Raw genomic sequence first — 23,895 nt, forward strand, 5'->3', positions numbered from 1 at the left:
GAGGGGCTGGGATGGCTGCGCTCTAGCCCTGACGGAATCGCCAGCCTTGGTCGATCATTTTTCGATTGGTCTCGCCTTGAGCCGTGACGGCGCCAAAGCAACACTACCGGGCATTGCGCATAGAGGTAGAAGAAAGAGATCGTAGAGAGAGAGAGAGAGAGAGAGAGAGAGAGAGAGAGAGAGAGAGAGAGAGAGAGAATCCTTCGCGTGGGCTAGCATTTATCCTACTTAAAAATCCAACTTCGCAATATTTACAATTTTGTCACTGCAGTTTCATTGACCAAAATGTCTTCGTTTCAAGTCTGATTTGGGCCCACCACGTGTTTACGAACTCGTGAGCTCGAGCACTACACAATCAAACCAAGAGAATGTCCAAAACTAGCCTCGAACAAAAAGTCAACTCTAAACCACCAAGGAACCCTAAGGTTAAAGTCGTCCTTTCACTTTAGAATTTGAAAATTAAATTAAATTCCGGGATGGGATGTTACACTTATCTTTAGTTTACATGTCTTCTCGTCTTAAGATTCTGTACATAAATAAAGGAAGCAAGTGCTTAAGGGCCCGTCTAGTAATGTTTTAGGAGAATGTCTTCCGAGAATATTTTCAGAGAATGAAAATGAGAAAATGAATTTGCATTTTCAGGATTCGAAAATGCATCTGATAGATTAATTGGAAAACATATTCAAAAAATACAAATAATGAAAACGTGTCTGATAGTACAATTTGATAATAATAATATGCAAGTTATTTTTTAAGGGGGTGTATTGAATTAGGATTTTAATAGATTTTTTTGAAGCTTAAAAGTCTAGTGGTATTTAATTATGATTTATAAGTAATCAATAAAAATATGATGGTATTCAATTAGGATTTTAAAATCATTAATGCAAGTCTGGTGGTATTCAATTAGGACTTTCAAAACATTAAAAAAAGTACGGTGGTATTCAAAAACTTACCGATTTTGAGGTATTTCATTAAATGATGTATTCTGTGAGACTTTTCAGTGGGTGATATAAATACCAAACCCCATAAGAAATCACACCCTATTACATCTGATTTTCACGTTGGTTTGTTTTGGGAGAAGATGAACAAACTTGAGAAGTGAACAACGTTCTCATCTTTTCTCTTCACATGCTTGTTACTATTTTTTTTTTGTCTCTATTTGCATTATCTATGTTGCTTTGATGTAGGCACTAGCCTACATACATCCTTTGCTGTGGAACAGACGAAGAAACCAATCTGTAAAGATTAATTGGTTTGTTGTGCACTGCCCATTCTTTAGGAATAATTTTTCTTATTTATTTATTATCTCATAAAATAGTATTTTATTACTTTTGTAAAAACTGGAGAATAGCTATTCAAATAACGATAGAATGTGCAGAATTGTTAGCAGGGATATATATTTTTTGAGATCAATACGATGCAAGTCATATTGGATATATAATATTTTAAAGATATTGTTGTTGAAAAATGTTTCGTTAGTAGAAGCCACTGGGTGCACAGATGCTTATCATCTTGAGACTTCCTTGTTTTATTTTGATCTAAAACTAGTCTTTCTTGCTTTTTATATTGTAGGGGCTTTTTCTTCCGGTAGCTGTAAATGGGCTGGGCAGCCGTAAAAGGCAGATTGATGACATTGTCCCCTTTGTCTGAGTTCGAAAATCAAGCCCCAAAATTCTTCAAAAGGGCAGTAGAGCCTTAGGAAGCATCTTGGTTATCTTCACCAACCAAAACAACAGCAATTTATAGATAAATTCTTGGCTTGGCATGGCATGAGAAGCTTGTGGCATGGGAGCAAAATTGTCATGAGTTTAGCATTGAAGAGAAAACTAAGTGTTCCTAGGGGAAGGATGGGGTATTAAGGTTGGAGAGAAAGGATTTTGTAGAGAGGTTTGGTTGAGCATGAGGAAAAAGAGAGAAAAAGGTGGCTTGAGTGTTTTTCCGACACAACATAGACTCTGTCAAGTGTCAGAACAGCTTGCCAAGAAGGAAAACTAAGGGAAAAGGATGAGCTGAGCACAAAATTGCTGGGTTTTGGGAGTAAGAGAGGAAGCTTGCTCTCTGATGTGGTTGATGCCTGTTGGGTAGAAGAGGCCCCCTTTTATAGCTGCTGGAAGCTAACATTTTCCAAGAAACCCTAATGATTTCTATCCAATTTGGCCAAGTCTTTCCCTTCATTTCTCCCATCATCTCTTCAATCATCCTTTTTTGGTGAAATCCACCTTACCCATTTGCACAAAATCAGGGATTTTTGGGAGCTCAAGGCCCCCTTTCCTGCCGTTATTTCATACTCCTATTTTCAGCCATCTTTTTTTCTTCTTTTCTCCCATCTTCCAAGGCTAGGTCTGATGAGGGAAAGAAATAGGTATGCATGCTGGTTCAAAGGGTGATCTGTGCTCCAATATCCCTTGGTCATTTGGAAGTTTTTTCTTGAAACTTGCTCCTCCCATGTGCTGGAGCTTCTCAGTAGCTTTTCAGACTTTCCTTCATGGCTTCTGTTTTCCAGCAAAGTGCTGATGGTTTTGCAAGTCTATATTTTATTTATGTGGGCCTTCTAGAACAATGGATTGGCTTATCAAATAAATGGGCCAACTTCACTAAGGTTTGGCTTGAGGTGTTGGGCTTTTTGGTTGAGTCAATAGGCTATTTTGGTTGGGATATTTTCTCTTTGTGCTCACCCACATGTTTGGGCCTAAGAAATGGGCTTGGGTTTCAAGACTCCCAAGCAATCCGGAACCTCCATTTCTCGGCTCATCAATGGGCCTCATGACAACTTATTATCATCCATACCACAACCCACTCAAGCAAGCCCCAGGCATCTTGCATAGCTTGGGCCCACTTAAACTTATGGCTTGATTACGTGCAGAATAATAATTCCTTGCTTGGTTCAGACCAAAAAAAAAAAATAATAATAATAATAATAATAATTCCTTGTTTGGCGTGGCGTGTCGCTTGGCGTGGCATGTGTGCAAGCGCATATGATGAACTTCCGTGTGCCCAAATCGGGTTTCTTCTCGGAAAGGTATCGCATTGGGCCGAAAATTTATTTGGGCCAAACTGTGGATTTTTTGGGCCTCAACATTAGCCCCCTTGATTATTGGGGTAATGAATGTGTATTGAAATGGTCCAAATAATCAATTTCCAGCCCAAAATAAATTGCAATGGCATGGCATGGCATGGGTTTAGGAGCAACTCAAGGATGACCAGTTAAGGGTCTCTTGAAATTACAGCCAGGTCTTTTCCGGGAAGGTAGGAGGGGTCACAATGGTCCCGCTTAAGACCCAATCCTTCTTAAACACCAAGGTGTTGCCTTGAAAAACTTTCCTAGACACTGTAATTTTGGAGGTTACTTACTAGAGTTACCAAGAGTTGACCTATTTTGTGGCATGATATAGAAGAAAATGCTTGGTAGATTAGCTCAAGATCACTACTTAGCTTGCGTGATTTATTTGCTTGAGTGACTAGAGAGGCTTGATTTTTGTGGGTTGCAAGAGTTGCATTGACTTGGTATTGGCATGTATGCTTGGTATTTGGCCTGGTGCTTGGCATTGGCGTGTATGCTTGATTTTGGCTTGATGCTTGGCATTGGCATGTATGCTTGATTTTGGCCTTGTATGCTTGGATGCTTGGCATTGGCGTGTACGCTTGATTTTGGCTTGCATGCTTGGATGCTTGGCATTGACGTGTACACTTGATTTTGGCTTGTATGCTTGGATGCTTGGTTTTGGCTAAGGTAGCATGGTTTAATATGGCTTTTGGGACATTTAGCATGGTGGATGTCATTTGACAGTAGCCAGACGTGCTACTGGATGGTGGGGATCCAATCTTAGAGTTGCGGATGCAATAAGCTTGGTTTCACTATTGTGTTTGAGTTTACAATACCAGCCTCCGAACACTTTGAATTTAGCGAACAAAACTTCGATGAATGTGATATCGTGCGACATGATGGCTAGATATTGGAAGAATGCTTGAAATAGGGCATGCGCTGGAAGGATGTTTGAAATAAGGCAAGTGCTGGAAGAATGTTTGAAATAGGGCATGTGCTGGAAGGATATTTAAAATATGACAAGTGCTGGAAGGATATTTGAAATATGACAAATGCTGGAAGGATATTTGAAATAGGGCATGTGCTGGAAGGATATTTGAAATATGACAAGTGCTGGAAGGATATTTGAAATAGGGCATGTGCTGGAAAGGTATTTGAAACATGACAGGTGCTGGAAAAAACGTGACTTGGCTTGGCATAATTAGTTTGGACTTGCTATGAGGATGTGGATAATCTAATGGTTGAGTTGAATCAAGATGTAGCTTGGTGTGATGAACTTGGGGTATCCCTTCATTGCCATAGTGACAATTTGGCATGATATGGTGATAGCATGGCTTCTTCTCTGTGCTTCCAGCAGCTAGAACTGCCAAGTTCTAATTTTTATGATGATTGTGTGGCCTGAAAAGCTTGATCTTGTGATATCTAGTTTGGTTTGCTTGAAATGGTTGTATCAAGTGAAATGCTTGAGTTGGATGGTTTGTGTGGATTGATTCACAAATGCTTGTATTTATGCATGGCGGGTTGAAGAAGAGATACGGGCTTGAGAGAGCATAAGAGAGCTGGGCGCGTCGTCTCCTTGCTGGCTTGGCCTTCACATGGGCAAAATTCTGTTGCCCCTTCCTTTTGAATTTTTTATTATTTGCAAGTGGCTGCCCTCTTTTCCTTTCATTGCCCAAACCCGTGGGTATTGTGCATCAGTACATAAGTCATATTTCGGAAGCTCGGATCAGAAAACTTCCTTGATGAAAGTTGTTCATCTGCTCGAGTACTATAGCCTGTAAAATTTGTATAATTTTTTGAATTCTTCTGATACCTCAAAGCTGGTTTGTAACTTCTGCATTCATCCATGGCTGGTGAGTTTCTGCATATTCTGCTTCTGCATGTGTTTTTAACTTATGATGCTTGGATGATTGCGCTTGCTTCACAAAATTTGCTCGAAATTATGTTGTTTATAACATATCCAAAATTGAGGATCATCCACCCATTCTAATGCTCTTTGCCTCCATTTTTCTGAAGCATGTTCATGAGTTGATGTTGATGCCTTTGTTGCATGCTTGTTTTCTATGCTTGAATGCTTGAGTTCCTCTGTATTTCTCAGCATTTGTGAACTAGAAATCAAATTCTGAGGTTGAATTTCTGGTTTAGGATCTAGCTTGGTGATAAACAAGAGTCATACAAGCTCATTGGGTAATGCATGCCAAGTGTTTGTCAAAATATCTCAAAGTACCTTGCTGGCTGTTTTTTGAACTTTTGCAATGTTTCTTTTCAAATCTGAGTTGGAGATTTTGAGACATGAAAATGGACTTCTCAATGGTTATGTTGGAATTGGTCTTGCATCACTTGAAGAAAAAATGAATTTTTGGTGGAATAAGGGTTAAGTTGCTGGAGGCCGTACAGTTTCTGCTGCATGGGCTGTTTTAGAAATCTGTTTGACATGCTTCCCTAGCTCGAAATGCAACGAAATTTTGGGAAAATGAATCTTGATATGTCTAGTTCTAATCTGGAAAGTTTGGGATTTGTTGGTTGTAAGCTTGATTTATAGTGATTTTGTAAAGGTGGGATGTTCTAGCTAGGATGGTTGGAAAGCTTGTGTATAAGTTTTGCTTGGCATGCTGCTTTTTGTTGAGAATTTGGCATGTCCTTTCTATTGGCATTGAGTACTGATCTGAGTATTGCTAAAGCATGTTTTTGAGCAATATTGTCGTGAGAGCATGAAGTGGAATGGTATTGTCGTAAGAGCATGAGTTCTTCAATTTGCTTTGAAATGCCCGAATTGCTTGGAATGCTTGAATGAAATGAAATTTCTTGGCATGTGAATTGGTATCACGCCCTGTGAATTTTTTCAAATGCTTGACAGATGAGTTTGCTTGCACTTTGATAAAACTATGCTTCCGGCGTCTCTGTTTGTGTATGAGTACCTTTCCAGGGTCTGATTTTGGCTAACGTATTCTCTTGTTTAGAAGCTCCAAAGCATGAAAAAGCATGAGATGTCTAATTTTCTAGGATTTTGATAGCATGAAAGTGAGTTTTGGTCTCTTGCAACTTGTCTTTGGAAAACATTATGCCTCAATAGTGACTATGCTTCCGACACTCCCTTTTCGTTTACGAGTTCCCTTCCGGCACCTAATCTGGCCAACGTACTCCATTGTTTCTTTTTCAGGCTTGATTGAGAGGTTCCAAAGCATGAGGAATGCCATCTTCTTACTGATTTGATGGGAACTTGATAGAATAAAGGTGAGTTTTTGGTCACTTTCACAGATGTAATGAGTTTGTTGAACTCTCCAGCGTCTGTATCTTTTTTTAAGACTTGATTTAGAGGTTCCAAAGCATGAGAAGAACAAGCTAGTCGTTGAGGTCATTTCAAGTGTTCTTTTAGAGGTGCAATGAGGTTGTTTAATTGTTGTAAGGATGGATTGAAATAGGGTAGAGGCTAAGAAGGTTTGAAAACAAAAAAAAGCAAGTGGTGGAAACAGTGGTGAATGAATGTATATAGCTTGGACTTGGTTGAATATGTGAATAATGTTGAATCACAGCTCTTGGAACCGAGGCATAGCTTGGTTTAGCATGAAAAACTTTGAAGTGCTTGTGCTTGACTTTTTTTTTTTTTTTTAATTGGCAGGAAGCCCCCAAGTCATTTGGAACTGAATTTTGACTCCTCTTTTTTCTTTTTTACAGATTTGCTTGGCACGAAGCCCCCAAGTATTTTGGAGTTTGCATGTGTAGTTCGCTTCAATGGCATGAATGATGGATTTGCCTAAGCCCCCAGCCCTTTTACAAGATCTTGTTTTTCTTGAGAATGAAGATATAAGGCACAAGCAAAAGGCACATGTCAGTAACTCATGTTATGCTTGTTGTGTAAAGCAGATAGCCAATAAAGGAAAAACAAAGAAAGAGGAAATGTTCTTATCTTTTTATTCTCTTTGGTTTATTGCTTCTGGACTTCTTCTTCGGAGGCATTGATGAAGATAACGGCCTGTTCCCCAGCAGAGTCGCCAATTTATGTAGGGGCTTTTTCTTCCGCAGCTGTAAATGGGCTGGGCTGCCGTAAAAGACAGATTTATGAAATTGTCTTCTTTGTCTGAGTTCGAAAATCAAGACCCAAAATGCTTCGAAAGGGCAGTAGAGCCTTAGGAAGCATCTTGGTTATCTTCACCAACCAAAACAACAGCAACTTACAGATAAATTCTTGGCTTGGCATGAGAAGCTTGTGGCATGGGAGCAAAATTGTCATGAGTTTAGCATTGAAGAGAAAACTAAGTGTTCCTAGGGGAAGGATGTGGTATTAAGGTTGGAGAGAAAGGATTTTGCAGAGAGGTTTGGTTGAGCATGAGGAAAAAGAGAGAAAAAGGTGGCTTGAGTGTTTTTCCGACAGCTTGAGAGACTCTGTCAAGTGTCAGAACAGCTTGCCAAGAGAGAAAACTAAGGGAAAAGGATGACTTGAGCACGAAATTTCTAGGTTTTGGGAGTAAGAGAGGAAGCTTGCTCTCTGATGTGGTTTATGCTTGTTGGGTAGAAGAGGCCCCCTTTTATAGCTGCTAGAAGCTGACATTTTCCAAGAAACCCTAATGACTTCTATCCAATTTGGCCAAGTCTTTCCCTTCATTTCTCCCATCATCTCTTCAATCATCCTTTTTTTGGTGAAATCCACTCTACCCATTTGCACAAAATCAGGGATTTTTGGGAGCTCAAGGCCCCCTTTCCCGCGGCTGTTTTAGACTCCTATTTTCAGCCATCTTTTTCCTTCTTTTCTCCCATCTTCCAAGGCTAGGTCTGATGAGGAAAAGAAATAGGTATGCATGCTGGTTCAAAGGGTGATCTGTGCTCCAATGTCCCTTGGTCATTTGGAAGTTTTTGCTTGAAACCTGCTCCTCCCATGTGCTGGAGCTTCTCAGTAGCTTTTCAGACTTTCCTTCATGGCTTCTGTTTTCCAGCAAAGTGTTGATGGTTTTGCAAGTCTATATTTTATTTATGTGGGCCTTCTAGAACAATGGATTGGCTTATCAAATAAATGGGTCAACTTCACCAAGGTTTGGCTTGAGGTGTTGAGCTTTTTGGTTGAGTCAATAGGCTATTTTGGTTGGGATATTTTCTCTTTGTGCTCACCCACATGTTTGGCCTAAGAAATTGGTTTGGGTTCCGAGGCTCCCAAGCAACCCGAAACCTCCATTTCTTGGCTCATCAATGGGCTTCATGACAACTTATTACCATTCATACCACAATCCACTCAAGCAAACCTCAGGCATCTTGTGTGGCTTGGGCCCACTTAAACTTATGGCATGATTAGGTGTAGAATAATAATTCCTTGCTTGGCGTGGCATGTCGCTTGGCGTGGCATGTGTGCAAGCGCATATGATGAACTTCCGCGTGCCCAAATCGGGTTTCTTCTCGGTAAGGTATCGCATTGGGCCAAGAATTTATTTGGGCTAAACTGTGGATTTTTTGGGCCTCAACATATATAATACTAATAAATAGTTGACGGTGGAATGACTAGAAGAAGTTCATCAGTAGGAAATATCCTTGCGTTAGGATGCTTTATTTCTTGGTTTGAATGCGTAGTGTTTGGGTCTTCTAGTCCCACTTGGGAGAAAAGGACCACTGTGCTACGATTTTTTAATTTTTTAATTTTTAATTTTTAATTTTTGATAAAGATGAACTTTCATTGATAAAGACCAAAGAGAGGTGATATAGAACCACCGAGACTACACAACATGAAAGTTTATTTATGAAATTATATGAAAAATAATGGGTTTTATTACGTCTTGAATAACTTTGTTTTCCTTAAGCCATGTCTAGTTGCTACATGACATTATTGTTATTACTTTTATCATTTGGTTATTAATCCATGTGACATAATTAATTCATGTTATTATATAATTTTTATTTCATATGAAATTCTAGAGCAAATCTTTTGATTCTTTGGAGAATAGAAAAAATTCTTAAGTGAATCAAAAGAGATCATGTAATTACAATCTATTAAAATCATAAGTAAAATCTTGTAATTACAAATCCTGCTGAAATCAATTACATTAAAATCATGTGATTACAATCTATTAAAATTCTAATTGAATACATACCCCTAAGTATATTTTTGCTAATTCTTTTATTTTATTTTAATTCTGATACTTTTTAAAGGCTAAAATTATTATAAACAATTTTTAAAAATGTATAATTTAACGAATAAAAAATTCAGATTTTTTTTTTATCTCCTTTTCTTCTTCCCCTTTTCTTCTTCCTTTCCTTCCCGATCCCAGGCCCGTTTCTTTCTTCCTCTTCTCTCCTTTCTCTTTTCTTCTTACTTCCCTCTTTTTCACTCTCTTCATGCCGCAGCACCCACTCCTCCTTCCTCCGAACCTCGATTCTCTCTGCTAAATATACCTCTCTCCCCCACCTCTCTCGTTCTCTCTCTCCAAAAGCCCATCTCATCTCTCTGGAATTTGGTATGTATATTGTTGGGTTTGATAGGCAGATTGGTTGGGTTTGATGGTGGTGGTTCAATTTGGTATGTATATTGTTGATGGTGGCATTTGATTTTCGATTTGGTACAGGTGGTGATGCTCTGGGTTCGACTGGGTGGCGGTGCTCTGTTTGTTGAATCCATTCTCTTAAAATGAAAACATCAAAAAGATGTTTTCAGAATTATAACTAAAAGGTTGAATACGGATTCAGAAAACGTTTTCTGCGTTCTCTCAACCTCGCCACCTAACGCAAATCTCAGGTGTTTTCTGAGAATGAAAACAGAAAACGAGTTCCAAAAACACCACCGAACAGGCCCTAAGATTCTGCTAATATCTACCTCTCAGTATGAAGACAACTAGAAAGTCAGAGCAAATTGGAGTTCAAATATCTACAAAAAAGGAGTTGCCATAACAGAGACGTTTGGATATCAGTAAGGATGTTGATAATGCTAATAAAAACCTTCAACACAGAGAAAAAGCCACTGGGCAAAAGAGGTTCTATTGCTGTTGAATGAATAAATAGTAATTTCCTACACGATCCCATCTATTCTCCATTAATTCATACTTTTCTTCACAAAAGACTTTGAAACAGAACCTAAATTTTCAAACTCACTTCACAATGCTCTCCTAATCGCCTACCATCTAAAAGAGAACAAAAAACATGTAGAACTTTACAAATTGGACTCGTCATAGCAGGTCACTTCCTCTATATACAAGAGTATTCAGCAAGAGATTGTAATGCATCTTTACATCGGATAACCAAAATCTTGATACCCCATTGAACCCCCTTGGTCAGGCAAATGACCCTGCGGCTGTTGCAATGGAGGCTGTTGAGCCGGAACACCAGGTGGAGGAATCCAATTTCGATCAGCAGGGGCAGCTACCGAGTTACTTTCTACAGTGGTTATGTCGTGAATGCTTGATCTTTTCCTTTCCTTTTTCACTGAGCTTTGGCGAAGAAAATACTTCTGGGCATGGCTAGCCACTTGGGTTGGTGTTCTTGTCACAACCACATTCCTCGAAATGCTCCTCCAGTCGCCCTTACCAAACTTTTTTAGTCCAATTAGAAATAACCTGTTAGAATACAAAAAGAAAATCAGGTGCTGAAACATGAGAATTAAACTGGCAAGTAGAAATGTAATTTTGGATCAGTATCTCCCAAGATAACTGCATCATCTATAAATCTGTAGTAGTAATACAACATATTTCCCATTCCGGGAAAGTAAAATATGCAGAAATTATAAGTATATAATTGCACCATCAACACCCAAAACAAATATAAGATTATCATGAGAATAAAACCACAGATTTAAGGATTGTCAGTATCGATGACCTATCAATGAAAAATGATTCAATTATGTAAACCTTACAGATTACTGAATAAGTTAACACTCAAATGCCAGAAGAGCATCATATTGAAACTCTTTTGTGTCTCTAAAGTCAACATGGTAACTTTACAAGCATTTATTTTTCCATAATTCACAAGGATTATTTAAAAAACAACAAAGTGACTTCAACAGTTTACAAGCATATAGCTTGTATGAAGCACGAAATTCAGTTACTTGAAATCCCCAAATGAAGAGTTCCATTGCCATCTGGTCTTCTATATGTCCTCTTGAAATGATTTTAGACTGAATACAGAACAGCAGTTGCATCCTCATTCCAATTTTAGCAACAAAATCACATTCTAAATAGGGGCTTGCCAGCTCAATCATATGTGATTAATGAACTCTACCTTCGGTTCAGTTTGGCAAAAACTTTTTCAAGAACCCAACAAACTCAAATTTTGAAACAGCAATGTAGAGAATCTACCGCAATACTACTTTGAATAATAAAACAATAAAGATTTGAGACATTTGAAATAAACCCACTGCTACAAGTCTGATAGATATTTTTTTAGGCTATTCCTATTTGACTTAGAAATTTTAATTACAATAAACAAAAGAAGCAGAAGAGTTCCTGCCTCAAATTTTCAACTCCCAAACGAAGGCCAAAAGAGGTGTGGACTATGAAAATCAGAAACAAAGAAATACAAATCATTCATAGAATTTGTACACTTTGGAGAAGCAAAAATCAATAAATCCAGCAAAACCCAAATTAGGTACGATAAAGTACCTAATTAAATGACCATGAAAACCAAAATATTGTCTTTCTTTGGTTGAATTGTTCGATTAAAGGAACGATAAAGCAAAACCCAAATGCTAAATTTCTTCCCAGAATTAAAAATAAAAAATTAAACGAAGGTAGAAATTCAGAAATTACTTGTGTTCTTGTTCAGTCCAAGGAGTCCCCTTCTTCCTCTCGGGCTCGCCATGCTTATTGAGCTTGGACCCGAAAGAGATCTGACTAGCCGTATCCCAACCGACCACCGAGTCATCAGCGTAACTCGGCAACTCGACTCGGCCCGAGTCAATCTCCAACACATCGTGAACCAAAGTTTCGTAGTGCTCCAGAACCTCCTCGGGAGTCTTGCCTGGAACCTCCTCGGCGATCCTCTCCCACCGATCGGGCAAGTCCTCGGAGAACCTGACCAGCGCCTGCTCAAAGAGCTTGTCCTCGAACCGAGTCCACGGAGCCGACGCCGACTGAGCCATACTCGACCAACACGGCGCCGTTTCTTGGAACATTTGTGGTTTTTTGGTTTTCTTTTTTTCTTTTTTTTTTTTAATTTCTATTGTTCTGTTTTGGTTTTGGTTTAGGAGGAAGACTGATGAGACGGGGTTTCTTGGAGATTTCGCATGTAGGGGTTTGGTGGGAGATTTGGAGAGGTTGTGTTTTTATAGAGGACGGAGAGAGAGAGAGAGAGAGAGAGAGAGAGAGAGAGAGAGAGAGAGAGAGGTTTTGGATTGTGAAGGCCGCGATATTTTTATAATTTTTGGGTGCTGAGAGAGAGAGAGAGTCTAAAGACCAACTCAGACTTCGAAATCAACACGTTTTTTCCCTTATTGGTGTTTTACTATTTGTTTCATGTCGTTTCGAGCTGTACTAGTGCCAAATGTATGCGGCTATTTTTTGCTTCTTTTACTTTTTTTTTTTTTTTTTTTTAAAGGAATTTACGTTAATAGAAAATTGCTTCTGAGGTGGATTAATAGAAATTCCTTTGGCCAATAGGGTATAGGCGAATGAAAAAGAGTATTGATTTCATACAAATAATATCAGGTTCAAATCACATACACCTTTAGTCAGGAACGAATCTATGTTATAGCCCATATGAATTTTTTCAACTTATAAAAAATGTGATGTAGTATTTACACACAACCAAAAAATAATAAAAAATTAACTGATAATATCAATAATAAATGAATAATTAATTATTTTTAATTCTTTAAAGACTTGAAAGGTGCAACTTAAATAGTTTTATTTTGTATTTGCATTGCATGTTTATTTATTATTTTCCTTTTTTACTAGCTTCTATCTTATGTATTAGATGCAGTTTGAGGGGTATATGGCTCATTATCTCCTCTTAACGAGGTGTATCATTTTTTGTTATCAATAAAATTTGCTCGTGTAGTTGAGTTTCTTTTTAAGGCAGTCAAATTCATTTTAAAATCCTTTAGTAGTGTGTTTGTGAGAAGCCACTCCTCTTTGTATTTAGGCTAAATAGAAATTCCTTTGGAAATCCAAGCTAAAGAATTTTTTTCATCCATAGTCCACATGTAAGTATTTAGGTCCCTAAATAAATATTTTTTTGAATCCTTAAAGATCGTAAATATTTTTTTAGCCTAAAATCATAAATATTTATTGATAAAAGAGAATCATATTTATAGTAAGGGTGATTTTATTTGAATCCCACAATCGGCTCTCTTGACCCTACACTGATTTTAAACATGAATAACCTATTTTACCCTAATATATAATTACCGTTAAGAATAAAAACTTAAATTTGCTCACTACACTCCACATGCATTCTTGCAACCCTAGTCAGACTTATTTGTCAAACCATCATGTTCCTACAACCCCAACAAGGTTTATACGCTTATATTTGTGAAAACATACCTATTATTTATTCATGAAGGGTGAGACTGAAGTTAGGGAGGCTTCGAATAAGGCATGAGTTAATTTTTTTGGCATTTTCGAGTGTTGAGTTGCATGGTAATCGCTACTTATGTTCGGCAGACCAGTACCAAATGCAATTGGAAAATTCAGTGGGCTTCTACTGAAACATTGAACCTATTTGGTTGTATGTGATCGACTGTTAACTTAGGATACAGTGGAGTTCCTGGGAATGGGTTCGGTATCGTATGACTGAACTATACCAAGCGTGTGTGGATGAGTTTAAACAACTTTCGGGAGTAGAGAATGTAGCTATTACGGATACAGTGATCATAATGCCTGAAGAAAATGCACTCGCTACGGATACATTGACCCTTAATACTGAAGAGATTATAAATTTATGACACTTGAGATACTTATTATTTTTGTATTGTCAAAAGTTGATATTGAAGATGTATCTTTCCCTTTAAAATAAAGCCCGTTTTCTTATGCTTTCCTACTGTTATAAAGCCCATTTGCTACTTTTTAAAAAATAAATAAAAAAGACATTAGAGCATCTATAATGGGCTCCCTAAACCACATCTTTAGACAAATTTTAGGGAATAATCATAAAAATGCAACTCTAACCACGCTCCATATTCACCTCCTAAAATAGGGAGTCCTCTAGGAGCTCCTAAATCTGAGGAGAGAGAAAAGACTCCTAGTGGCTCCCTATAATTTAATGCTACTTTATTTAATGAGTATTTCAAACCTGTATTTAATGTTAACTATTTTTTATTTTATTTTTTAATAGAGATGGACCAATCAAAAAAGAGTTATAGCATTTATGACTCTCCAAATTAGGGAGTATGGTTGGAGTTAAAATTTTTTAGAGAGCTCCTAAAATAGCTTTATTATATTCTTAGCCAAATTTTAGCTAAGAAATAGAGAGTATTATTGTGGATGCTCTTAGACCATAAATGCTGAATAGATCCTTATTGATTTAGTGGAACAGTATCGACAAACAATACTAAAATTTGGTACAAAGCTACTAAAAACGGAATGCATCATTATAATTTGGTGGAACACCGACAAAAAATTCTCAAAACACCCAAAGTACCATGAGTTCTAATACAAACATAAAAAAATTTCTCAAAACAACCAAAGTACCATGAGTTCTAATACAACCATGCTAACAATTTAGTTATCCGTGACATGTAAGAATATTTTATAAATATTCTGTGTGGCCCACATGAAGTGACCTATGTGGTAAATAAATTGTTTAATTGGTTTAATAAATATTATTCATAATAATTATATTGGTCAAATAAAGAGAAGCAATTTCCTATTATTACCGTGATGGGTGGTAATTGATTATGGGCTTCACTAGGAAATGGGTCCTCTCTCTGCTTATAATAGTGCACATACTCATCTTATGTGTACACTGATGAAGACACGTATTAGGGTTTTCTAAACGTGTAAAAGGCTAGAGAGAGAAATCTATTTCCTCCACACTGACGGCTCGCCTACGGATCGCTCAAGACAAATATCTTGATATGGTAGAAAACTAATCATTCAAGGTATGTATGTAATTTAAGTCTAATTGAATTTCCGCCTAATGCTATTGTGAAAATCATGAAGTTCAAGATCTTGGGTCATGGATTGGGTTCTTATGGTTTTACCCAATATTAAGTTTACATGACAACGTTGATATGTCATGGTAGAGATGGCTCAGTAGGTTCGGCATCTACCTCAGCATTAGTATCAAGAGTAGCAGCTACATTCTAAACCTCTATAGTATCCTCGGAGTAGTCTGGGGGACCATGCTAGGGTTGGTCCTCTTGAGAGGCTAACCTAGCCACTCTATGTCTCTTGGTTGAGGCTATGGGACGCTCTCTATCAGGTTGAGATGATGCAACCTCAATAGTACCTCTACTAGTCCTCTTCATATATGAAAAAAAAAATATTAAGTACAAACTCAATAACAAATTCGATAGACTATTGTTGAAAACACAAACGATTACGATGGTAACCCACCGAAAGTTATGGCTATTTTTGTAAGACCAGGCTCAAACCCATACATACATTTTGAACAAAATCACAACCATGAATACATCTCTATACTCTAAAATATATCCAATTTCTGAAATATCACTCATAAACATAACATTATAAAAGGCTTACCTGCATTCTTCATGACCTTGGATTGGTGGCGTCGTTCTTCAAGACCTTGGAGTTCAAAGCTTGGCGTTTCGAAGGTGATGTGCAGTAGAAGTTGCCACCTTTTGGTGTAGTGTCGTTTGCGATAGGGTTTAGGGATACACACGATTTTATAGATCAATGGGGGTTAATTGATGACGTGTAAAAAAAAAGTGTGTGATGTTTTTAGGTTAGTGAGGGTGTTCACCCGTTTTAGATTTGTTCCTGTGATGGTAGAGTAAAGTTTCCCATTGTCTTGAAAACCATTTGTGGTCAACAAGTTAACTTTCTTTTGTGTATGAGCGTGCCACTACTAGCAATAAAAACCCTAGCAGACTTCTTTAAAAATGGATAACTTGCACCTCAAGTTACTGATTTCTAAACAAGCGATTGTGAATTTGGGTGAGGAATATCTCCCAAGTAAGTTCTTTTCTTGCCTCAGACTGGTGAGGACTTCACAATTTTTCACAAGAGACTGGTAGTTCGCCTGTAATGAATGATAAGAAAGTGAACTATTTTCAAGCAGAACTGCCTTTTACAAAACTCAAAAGGAAAGACTAACTCTAAAAAAGACAAAAAAAGCGTTGGACTTCAATTTCGCCTGGATAGACTCTTCCGATCCGGGCCGGACTGGGTATGTCTATCTTTGGATTGGATTATCAACACCTTTAACTATCAAGTTTCAGTTGTAAATCGATACCAACGTTCGAGTTTGGCAGAACTTTAATCTATTTCAAGCCCTGGATGGCTTTTTGAAAGGGCAAAATTGGAACCTCTTCACCGAAGGCGTATGGTGGATTTGATGATTACCGAGCCGAACCGCATCAGTAGTACATGTTCTCGCTTGATCAGGGCTCTCCATAAATTTGTTGAGGTTTTCATATTTGTAAAAACCCAGACTTTGCTTGATTTGGCTTATGCTGAACCAAATTTATAACGAGAGAAATTTCGATTTGTATGACTATTTCTCTGAACTGAACTAAAGTTAGAGATTCTAAATTTATAGCTAACTTGTTTCTTGTGGCTCAATGAGCTTTGGTTGCTTCAATGTTTTTGAAGGTTTTTTTAGATCAAGTGATCATTTTGAGTTTTTGTTTTTGATTGATTTTTTGGTTGTCCTTTGATCTGTTCACCTCCTCTCATATTTATAGAAAATGCTGGAGTGAGATTTCTAATCTTTTAATAATGGGCGGCAGATTTTCTAAAAGCAAGATCTTTTTATATTAAATGTCAAAGAAAAGGGGAATTTTATCTATTTTGTCAAAAAGGCCATCAACAGTCAGTTCTTATGGTGATCAATTCTCTGTTTTTAAAAGAAAACCTAATCCCTTTTTTGACCTTTAACTGCTCTTTGTAAGAATTCAATCTGCCGTGATGGTTAGTTCTCTTTTCTTGATAAACAACTCTTTGCTCCCTACTTATCTCTTTAGAAAATGTAGTGTACTTATCCCTTGGAAATGATGTCTGCTCTGATGCATATTTTTTTCTGTATATAGAAAGGGATTTTGATCTTCTTCCTTGATCTGTAAATACTGGAGAAGTCATCCTGTATAACCTGCCTTCATTAATTTCCCGTCAAGTCCCTTGTAATAATTGAAATTGTTGACTTTTCAAAGTCAGGTAGTCACGTGGGTTTCTTGTGAGTAGACTTTAAAAATCCATTGACTTTGCACTCTGGAATTGAGATCAATGGTGAGAAATTTAAAAGCTGGGTCCGATCTAATTCTTCTTAGAATTTTATCGACCTGCTTGGTGATGATTTTATTTGTTCTTTGTGCTCTTCTAACCTCTGCCAATTTTGCAAAAAGACATGGGCCTCTTAATGTTTGATTTGGGCTGCTTTTGGAGTCAAGGCCCAGTCTTCTGTTTTTCTGTTTCAGGTTCCTTTGTAAAAAATGGGCTGGCGTGTGGATTTTTTGGCACAAACAGAGGGTAATTTAGGAAGAAATAATAGGTGTATAGAGTAATTTTAAATTTCATTAAAATGTTATGGGGTGTAAAGAGTATGTGGGGTCAAAAGAGAAGATTGTGGGGTTCAAATAAAATCATCCTTATAGTAAACTAGGGAAAAAAATATGTTTTATATTCTTTTTTTTAGGGTTAATTTCAATTTAGTATCTTGAACTCTTATCAGTAAGGTATTTTTATCCATGCACTCTCAATTTTAACCATTACATACCCTAAATTTTCAATTTTTTTGCAATTTGGTTTTGCTGTTAGTCTTACTGTTAGATTTCTATTAATTGCTGACGTGGCATATGCGGGACCCATCTTTTAAAACTAAAATGACTTAAAATATTAATAAAATATATAAAAAATAATTAAGAACAAAATAATAAAACCTTATCCCCATCCCGACCCCTTCCAACCTCTACGAGCATTGCCACCAGAGGGCCCAAGGGGGTTGGGGGCAAACCCAAAAACAAGTTTCCAAAGAACAACAATCGCCATGGCAAACAGTGGGGCCACTTAACTGGCAAGCCCGAGGGAAAGGTGGCCCGAGCCCACCGGGTTGAGCTAACGTCGCACTGCTTAAATTTTTAATCGCGCGTGCAATACACGCTACCGGTTTAAAAATTTGACGCGCGCCAAAGGCTCCCGCCAATGGTAAGATTACACATGTCGCATGTCGGGCCATCCGACCGCTTTTAAACTTATCCAACGGCAGCCATTTTTTCGAGAATAAAAATCAAACAAGAACCCCAACGGCTCTATGCCACGCTGAAGCTCCTGGCGCCCGATTGGTTTTTTCCAAGAATCTAACGGCAGCAATTTTTTGGCCAAAAAAATAGAAAAAAATAGGAAAAAATTTAAAAAAATACGAAAAAAATACTGAATTTTTTTTCTATAAATACCAACCAATACTCTTCACTTTTAACACCAACTCTTCATACATTTTCTTCTCATTCTACTATTTTTCACTTTGTAGTCAAATTTTTTTCACTTTCAAGTTGTTTTTTTCTCTCTTTCAAGTTGTTTTTTTCTCTTTCAAGTTATGGGTTCTTCTAGTGAAACCGGTGGAGGAGCATGGAGCATGACGGAAGATATTAGCTTGTGTGAGGCTTGGCTCCAAGTTAGTCATTGTCCCGTAATGGGCAATGAGATCAAATTCTGTCATATGTGGAAAAAAATTCATCAGGATTTTTGTGAAAGGGTAATTGGTTCGACCCGTACGGATCAAGCATTATCTAGTAGGTGGAAAATTCTTAATAAAGAGTTGGGAAAGTGGAGAGATGCCTTGACAAAAGCGATGAACAACCATAGAAGCGGGCAAAACCTAAGCAGTGAGGTAAATTATTTGTAATTTTTTTCTTTATTAATTTCTATGTCATATTATATTTTATTTAAATGTTTCTTGCAATTTATATATTATGTTAATATTTATTGTATTTCCAATATTAATATGAATGTTTCTTGCAATATTTATATTTTGTTTTGCATTTCTAATAAATGGTTAAAGTTTCTTGCGTTTCCATTAATTTTTTTAATACTTGTTGCATTGCTAATATTTTTTTTAGTTTCTTGTATTTCCTTTTTTTATTTTTATTTTTATACTTGTTGCATTGCCAATATTTTTTAAAGTTTCTTGTGTTTCCATTATTTTTTTGTTATACTTGTTGCATTGCCAATATTTTTTAAAGTTTCTTGTGTTTCCATTAATTTTTTGTTATACTTGTTGCATTGCCAATATTTTATAAAGTTTATTGCCTTACCTTTTTTTTTTTTTTTATATATAGATTATGCAAGCACAAATGTTTTTTGGTGCTACTGGGCAAAGGGAAAAAAGTTTCAACCATACCCTATGTTGGGAGGTGGTGAAGAATTGTAAGAGATTCCAAATTATTCTAACGGGTTCAACGATAGTGTTGAACGAGATGCCACTCCATGAGACACCGACATCGGATTCACCTATGGATTCCCCGATGAGTCAAGACTCACCTCTCGAAAAAGAGCCGAGGCCTATTGGGAGAAAGGCGGCGAAGGCGAAGAGAGGGAGTAATTCTACCAAGAATACATCTAAATATTTGGAGGAGCTTTCAAAGATGCAAGCCATGAGAATTGAAATGGATATGAAACAACAAGAGCACGATAGAGCAATGGAAGTAGAATATGCAAAAGAAAGGGAGTATGTACGCCAAGGAAAGATTGAAAAAAATGATCAGGAAACCATGGCTATGGATACAACCCTATGTCCCCCGAAACAAAACAATATTGGAAGTTAGAACGAAGGGATGTTATGAGACGAAGACTTTTTCGTGAGGATGGACCTAGCAACACGGATTGGTTAAATGATCAAAACCATTAAGTTAGTTTGCTTGCCTTTCATTTCATTGTACCATTAAGTTAGTTTGCTTGCCTTTCATTTCATTGTATTTTTTGTTTTGTTTAAAAAAGTAGTTGTAATTCATGTATTTTATTTTATGAGTTGTATTCATTTTCTTTTAGTGAATGAAGAAAATATTCAACAACATTCCTTTTTATTCAAAACATTCCATACATAAATAGCAACCCACAACCAAAGCATAAAAAATAAACAAACCACAATCAAAGCATAACAAATACACCAACCACAACTAAAGCATAAAAAAACAACAAAGCATAACTAAAAATACAACATAAACATAATACATTAAAAACACATCTTCACTTTACTTTATTGTCCTTCATTGCCTTTCACCGCCCACAAATGCTCCATCAAGTCCATTTGACGGTGTTCATGAATATATGACGATTGCATCTCCGTGTAGCGCTCAATCATCCGATGCATGAAACTATCATCTCTAACTAACGGATCATGTTGCACTGGTTCTCCATTTGGCCCCATAGGTTTTTCATAAATTCGTGTTAAGGCGGTGTTCATTGCATCTGGTTCATACTCATCTTCAGCAGCATCATAATCATACTCATCTTCCACAATCATATTGTGGAGGATGATACAAGTCATCATTATACTCCTAAGCACCTCCTCATCAAATAGACGTGCCGCTCCCCTAATAATTGCCCATCGGGCTTGAAGGATACCAAAGCACCTCTCCACATCTTTTCTGTACCCCTCTTGATAGGCAGCAAAAAGTTTTTCCTTGTGGGATCGGGGATGTGGAATTGTTTTCACAAATGTTGTCCACCTCGGGTAGATACCATCAGCTAGATAATACCCGTTCTGGTAGACGGTATTATTAATTTGATATGTAATAGTTGGGCCTTCACCTCTCAAAACATCATTGAACACCGGGGATTGACCCAGGACGTTCAAATCATTTTGAGAGCCGGCAACTCCAAAGAAGGCGTGCCAAACCCATGTATCAAAACCAGCAATCTGCTTTGAGGATGATGCTTTTCGCCCTTTCCGATTCCCATAATCCCCTTGCCAAGCAGATGGACAATATTTCCATTGCCAGTGCATGCAGTCAATGCTACCAATCATTCCAAGAAATCCACGAGACTCAGCTTTTTGTAGAAGCCGTTGCATGTCCCTGGGCATAGGTCTGCATGGAGGTAGTCCTCGTGTACTGATTTTCCATGCGATCACAAAATCGCACTAAGCTCTCCAAAATAGTGGACTTCCCCATCCGGGCAATCTCATCCACCTGATCAGCAGATGACCCATACGCCAACATTCAGTATCACATTGTGAGCTTTTGCTCGGGAAGCAGCCCCAAATCTCCAGCACAATTTTTCTTTTGAACAAAGTAGTCATCATAATTGCAAATATCATGCATGACTTTATTGAAAAGATGGGGTTGCATTCTATATCTTGCTCGAAAATGAACATCAGAGTACAGAGATTGTGGGATAAAATAATCTTCCATAAGATTCTTACCCCGAGAATGTCTATGTCTGTCCACATTCGGTGCCCGGCCTTCTCGTGAACCACGGCGGCTCTGGTTTTCTTCCTCCAAAGCAATGGCCACACCAAGTTGCTCATCTAGTTCTCTCTGCGCCCTTTTGCTTGCAGCTCTTCTACGCATTCTTGCTCGCCTTTCTCGCTCTTGCCTCTCTAAAACCTCTTCCATGTCGTCTGACATTGAGAATAGAGAATAGAGAATGAAATCTGAAATATGATAAATGAAATCTAAAATATGAGAAATGAAGATGTAGAGAAGATATGGTGTGAGAGGTATGAGCTAAGCCTCTGCATTTATAGAAAAATTTAAGCAGATAGAGATGACACGTGCAATTTTAGAGGGTGAAAATCTTATCTCAAATTTGAAATTACATGAAATTTGAAATTTAAAATTTATCTGGAATTTGAATTTTGAAATGTATCTGAAATTTGAAATTTGAAATTTATCTGGAATTTGAATTTTGAAATGTATCAAATTTGACATTTTGAATTTATCTCAAATTTGAATTTTGAAATTTATCTGAAATTTGAAATTTATCTGAAATTTATCTGAAATTTGAAACCAAAATCTGATCCGATATGAATAGTATTGACACATAGGAACCCAAAAATCTTATCCGAAAATATTATCCAAATTAATTGTTTAAGTAAACAAAGTTGTGAAAAAAAAAAATGAATAGTATTTGCCATGGCAAGTTCTTGCATTCTGGAACACAATTTTTTTCTGCGCGACTATTCACATGAATAGACTACTTACTCGCCACGACGGCTAACTGGAAGTGCTCTTACTACCCCAACTCAACCCCAACCACAGGACGTACCCCACGCCACAATATGCTACTCCTCTGCAATTGGAAGAGAAAGAAAATCCACCACCCAACAACCACATGAACCAAGAGCTGGGATTTGTCCGAAGAAAGAAGACACAAAATAGAAATTGAATTCGAAATTTTTTTTTCTATGTTCCCAGGAAAATCGGATCAGCAGAAACGCATGCCAAAGAAACCATTCCCCATCCCCACCCTTCCACCCAGATTCCGAAGCCATCAAAACCCTGACAGTGGGGGGTAACGAACTGAACCTCTCATTGCTTATTTGAACCGCGTCGTCGAAAGCCACTACGAATAGGGCTTGGGGAAAAGAGGCGTTACGAATTTGGTTGGGTTATGGAAGGCCTTGCCTTTTTGGGGATGAATCTAGGCAGTGGGCGCGAAAAAGAGAGTTGAGTAGCGGGTAGGTTGGCTGGTTGTTAGTGGCGGGTTGGGCGGCGAGGCTGGGACTTGGTTGGGGAAGGAGACTTTATGTTTTTCATGTTCGTTTTTTTGTTTTTTTGTTTTTTTGTTTTTGTTAGGGTTTAAGGTTGTCAAGGTCCATAACCTTGCTTGACCTCATCCTTGAGGTCCTGCCATGGCGTCTTCTGTCTTCGTGGTTGGGTAGTGCTGGGTGGTGTGGCTGAGGCTGTGGGGGTGGAGCTAGGAATTGGGGATCGGGGAAGGGGGTAGCTGATGGGGTTTTATTTTAGGTTTATAAATCTTTTCCTTTTGTAATTATTTTTTAATGTTTTAAGCCATTTAAGTTTTAAAAGATGAGTCCCACATATGCCATACCCACAATTAATAAAAATTGTAATGATAAGACTAACGCCGTAACTAAATTGTAAAAAATTGAAAAGCTTAGGGTGTGTAATCATTAAAATTGAGAGTGCAGAGACAAACATGTCTTATGGATACGTATTCTATTTTAATTTAATTTAAACTATTGGAGTCAAAAAATATAAATAGAATTTTTGTCAAGGTGTTCAACTAAAATATTAACATTGGGCCTTTTGACTAATTTCCATTCATATTTAAATGAAGGGTTTCACTAAAACACCCAAAATGGGGGTTGAAATTATAAAAAAACCCAAGCACTATTTAAACATATAAACACACTCAAAACCCATCATTACACACACTCAAACCCATTTATAAACACACCCAAAAAGTTGACTTTGGGGTTGATTTTGGGTGTGTTTCTATGTTTAAATAGTGCTTGGATTTTTTTATAAATACATGTCTAGGATTGGGTTTATTTATAAATTTGTATTGTTTATACTGGTATTTAAATTGAATCTGCAGCCTTGGAGCATGGTTACTCTGGGTAGCATGTTTAGATTGGGATTAATTTCAGTTTGGTACTCTGAATTCTCACCCTTAAGGCATGTTTGTCCTTAAAAACTCAATTTTAACAATAAAGTACCCTATATTTACAAATTTGTTGTCATGTGGTTCTGCCGTTAGAATGGCTGTTAAAGAATTTGTTTAGTGATGATGTGGCAAATGTGGGACTCGCTTCCTTAAAACTAAATTGATTAAAATATGAATAATTTTTTTTTTTGAGAA

General features: G+C 37.4%; 1 protein-coding gene, 1 long non-coding RNA gene and 1 pseudogene across 2 annotated transcripts; 1 reads left to right on the forward strand and 2 right to left on the reverse strand.

Annotated features, from left to right (window-relative positions):
- Positions 1–4,524: 4,524 nt before the first annotated feature.
- On the forward strand, positions 4,525–6,957 carry LOC148916871 (uncharacterized). The gene is made up of 3 exons (XR_016127289.1): positions 4,525–4,896; positions 6,204–6,277; positions 6,719–6,957. It is a non-coding gene; the product is annotated as an uncharacterized LOC148916871 (long non-coding RNA).
- Positions 6,958–9,965: 3,008 nt separating this feature from the next.
- LOC103331073 (Duplicated homeodomain-like superfamily protein) lies at positions 9,966–12,325 on the reverse strand. The gene is made up of 2 exons (XM_008233688.3): positions 11,761–12,325; positions 9,966–10,572 (listed from the first exon to the last, which is right to left on the reverse strand). The coding sequence occupies exons 1-2, from the start codon at positions 12,123–12,125 to the stop codon at positions 10,245–10,247; spliced, it is 693 nt and encodes a 230-aa protein (XP_008231910.1). The 5' UTR covers positions 12,126–12,325; the 3' UTR covers positions 9,966–10,244.
- Positions 12,326–20,323: 7,998 nt separating this feature from the next.
- On the reverse strand, positions 20,324–21,683 carry LOC148916872 (uncharacterized; annotated as a pseudogene).
- Between the last annotated feature and the right edge of the window lie 2,212 nt (positions 21,684–23,895).

This window comes from Prunus mume, linkage group LG5, assembly GCF_029339155.1.
Source record: "Prunus mume cultivar Tortuosa linkage group LG5, ASM2933915v1, whole genome shotgun sequence".
NCBI lineage: Eukaryota > Viridiplantae > Streptophyta > Magnoliopsida > Rosales > Rosaceae > Prunus > Prunus mume.

Coding starts and splice junctions, on each gene's coding strand:
- LOC103331073 (XM_008233688.3), bottom strand. CDS start 12,125: ATGTTCCAAGAAACGGCGCCGTGTTGGTCGAGTATGGCTCAGTCGGCG. Junction 10,573..11,760: donor TGGACTGAACAAGAACACAA/GTAATTTCTGAA, acceptor GTATTCTAACAG/GTTATTTCTAATTGGACTAA.